Genomic DNA, 1,863 nt, shown 5'->3' with positions numbered 1-1,863 from the left:
CCAATACGAGTATTTATTATCAAAATAATGGTAAAACTTGCCATGCATGTTTCTTTTCTGACTGTGAGCACATTTTGTTTTGGTTTTCCCAAAAGGTAGATATAGTACCACCAAACATAAGAAAAGGCTAGTTGCATTTAGGCCTTACACTTGAGTAAAGCCATTTTGCTTGTGCAGTGACGATACTATCTTTCTCGGCATACAAACTGAACTGCACACTCCATGAAGTCGAGAAAAGCACAACACATATTATGTAAAAAACGGAAGACAGTTGATTTCACATATTCAAAACTTGGTAGGAGACAAAAACTGAGACTGTTAAAATCACTGAGGCTACACATTCTGAATCGTAAAACTCTGATCTCCCTGAACTACATCTATTCAGTTGTGGAGGACTTATCCTTCTGCTGCCAATCATAATTTATGACTGTCCACCACTATCAAATGATCTTCAACTTTCACATTTCTATTCACACTTGAGTTAGAGATCAGCACACTCCAGATTACAGTAATAAATAAAATCTAGCTTTCTCTTTTGCTGCCTCCCTCCCCCTTCTCTCTCTCTCTCTTCCTCTGTCTCTCTCTCTTTCTCTCATTTCCCATGAAAACCAACACCACTGGAAGTATACATGATCTCCAGCCCACTGATGGGGGCCTCTTCACACAACATTTGGCATCGAGCTCACAGACTTTCTTTTATAAATAGATAATCTCTGTATAGTATTTATACATGTTCCTAGTCAAGACTAATACTTGACTCTCACGAAGAAGCTATTTACATCACAGGTTTGCAAAGACCTCAGTATTCGTAAGTAAGACGGTCTCATCTGTAAAGGAGATGTGATAGGTGTGTGTGGTGGCAAACGTAATTATCTTATAATGGAGTAAATCTCACTTTTTTTTTAAAGAAGACACTTTGTCTTTTTAATACTCATAAAATCCCTTTTTACATTCAAAATAACATGATAAGAAATTGGATAATACCAGAAGAGATTTATACCTGATACATTGCAAATCAAAAAGTAATTACAAAAATTTGTTAATGCTTTTGGAAACAAAAATGCTTTGCTTCTCTTTCGTGTGGGTTGGGGAGGTGAGGGGCAATTATTCCTTTGCCATCACACCCCTGATTTGAGCCTTTATTATGACAATGCTGCTCTTAGAATGGCAAGGTTTTAGCTCTTTTAATAATTCACAATGAGAGTAGATGACTAAAATCCCCTCCTTTTAAAACTGCATTTCCATTTAGATTAGAAACTAAATTGGTCTGAGAATGTGCAAACTTATTAAGGGGTCCTAAAACAGTAGTTTTCAGAGTGAGACTCAGTTCCCCAGTTTCACGGAAGAGACATTGCCTAAGTTGATTTCAAAGTAAAACTGCATGTATGGAATTTGTTAACACAGTGAGAGACCAAAGAGCAGGTGTAAGGAGGAGTATGCAGTTCTAATCCAGAGACTCAATTTCTTCAAAGGTTGTGATTAAAAACAATGCCATTCTCAGGGCCCAAAAGGACAAAGAGCAACAGACGGTAACATGGGCTGGAACATGAGACAGCTCCGGAAGTAGCGGCGGTCGGTGTACAGGGGTCACTCGGTTATGTCAGGGAAGACAGGTCCAGAATGGCCGCTCACTGCTGCAGTAGCCAATCACAGGCTGTGTGTGCTGCCGCCGCCCTGTGGTAAGCCAGTCGTAGGCTATACATGCTCTGGCACGGTCACCAGGGCCTCACACGACGATCTGTTGCGTGTGACGTTCTGGAAAAAACAAGGTGCTATTGTTAGTTTAGAGTAGTTTAGAGTCGTGTTGTGTGGTGTGGTTAGTCTGGTGTGGTGTGTGTGTGTGTGTATGTGTGTGTGTGTGTG

At 40.2% G+C, this 1,863-nt stretch overlaps 1 protein-coding gene across 1 annotated transcript in view; it reads right to left on the bottom strand.

The window, feature by feature from the left end:
* Nucleotides 1–298: 298 nt before the first annotated feature.
* The window catches only part of LOC101860235 (6-phosphofructo-2-kinase/fructose-2,6-bisphosphatase), a gene marked incomplete at its 5' end in the record, with an annotated part of 34,978 nt that continues 33,413 nt past the window's right edge, over nt 299–1,863 (bottom strand). The window contains 1 exon segment of the mRNA XM_013091498.1: nt 299–1,755. Coding sequence (XP_012946952.1) covers nt 1,696–1,755 — 60 coding nt within the window.

Source organism: Aplysia californica, unplaced genomic scaffold, assembly GCF_000002075.1.
Source record: "Aplysia californica isolate F4 #8 unplaced genomic scaffold, AplCal3.0 scaffold00038, whole genome shotgun sequence".
NCBI classification, from domain to species: Eukaryota; Metazoa; Mollusca; class Gastropoda; order Aplysiida; family Aplysiidae; genus Aplysia; species Aplysia californica.
This window is presented reverse-complemented; position numbering and strand designations above follow the sequence as displayed.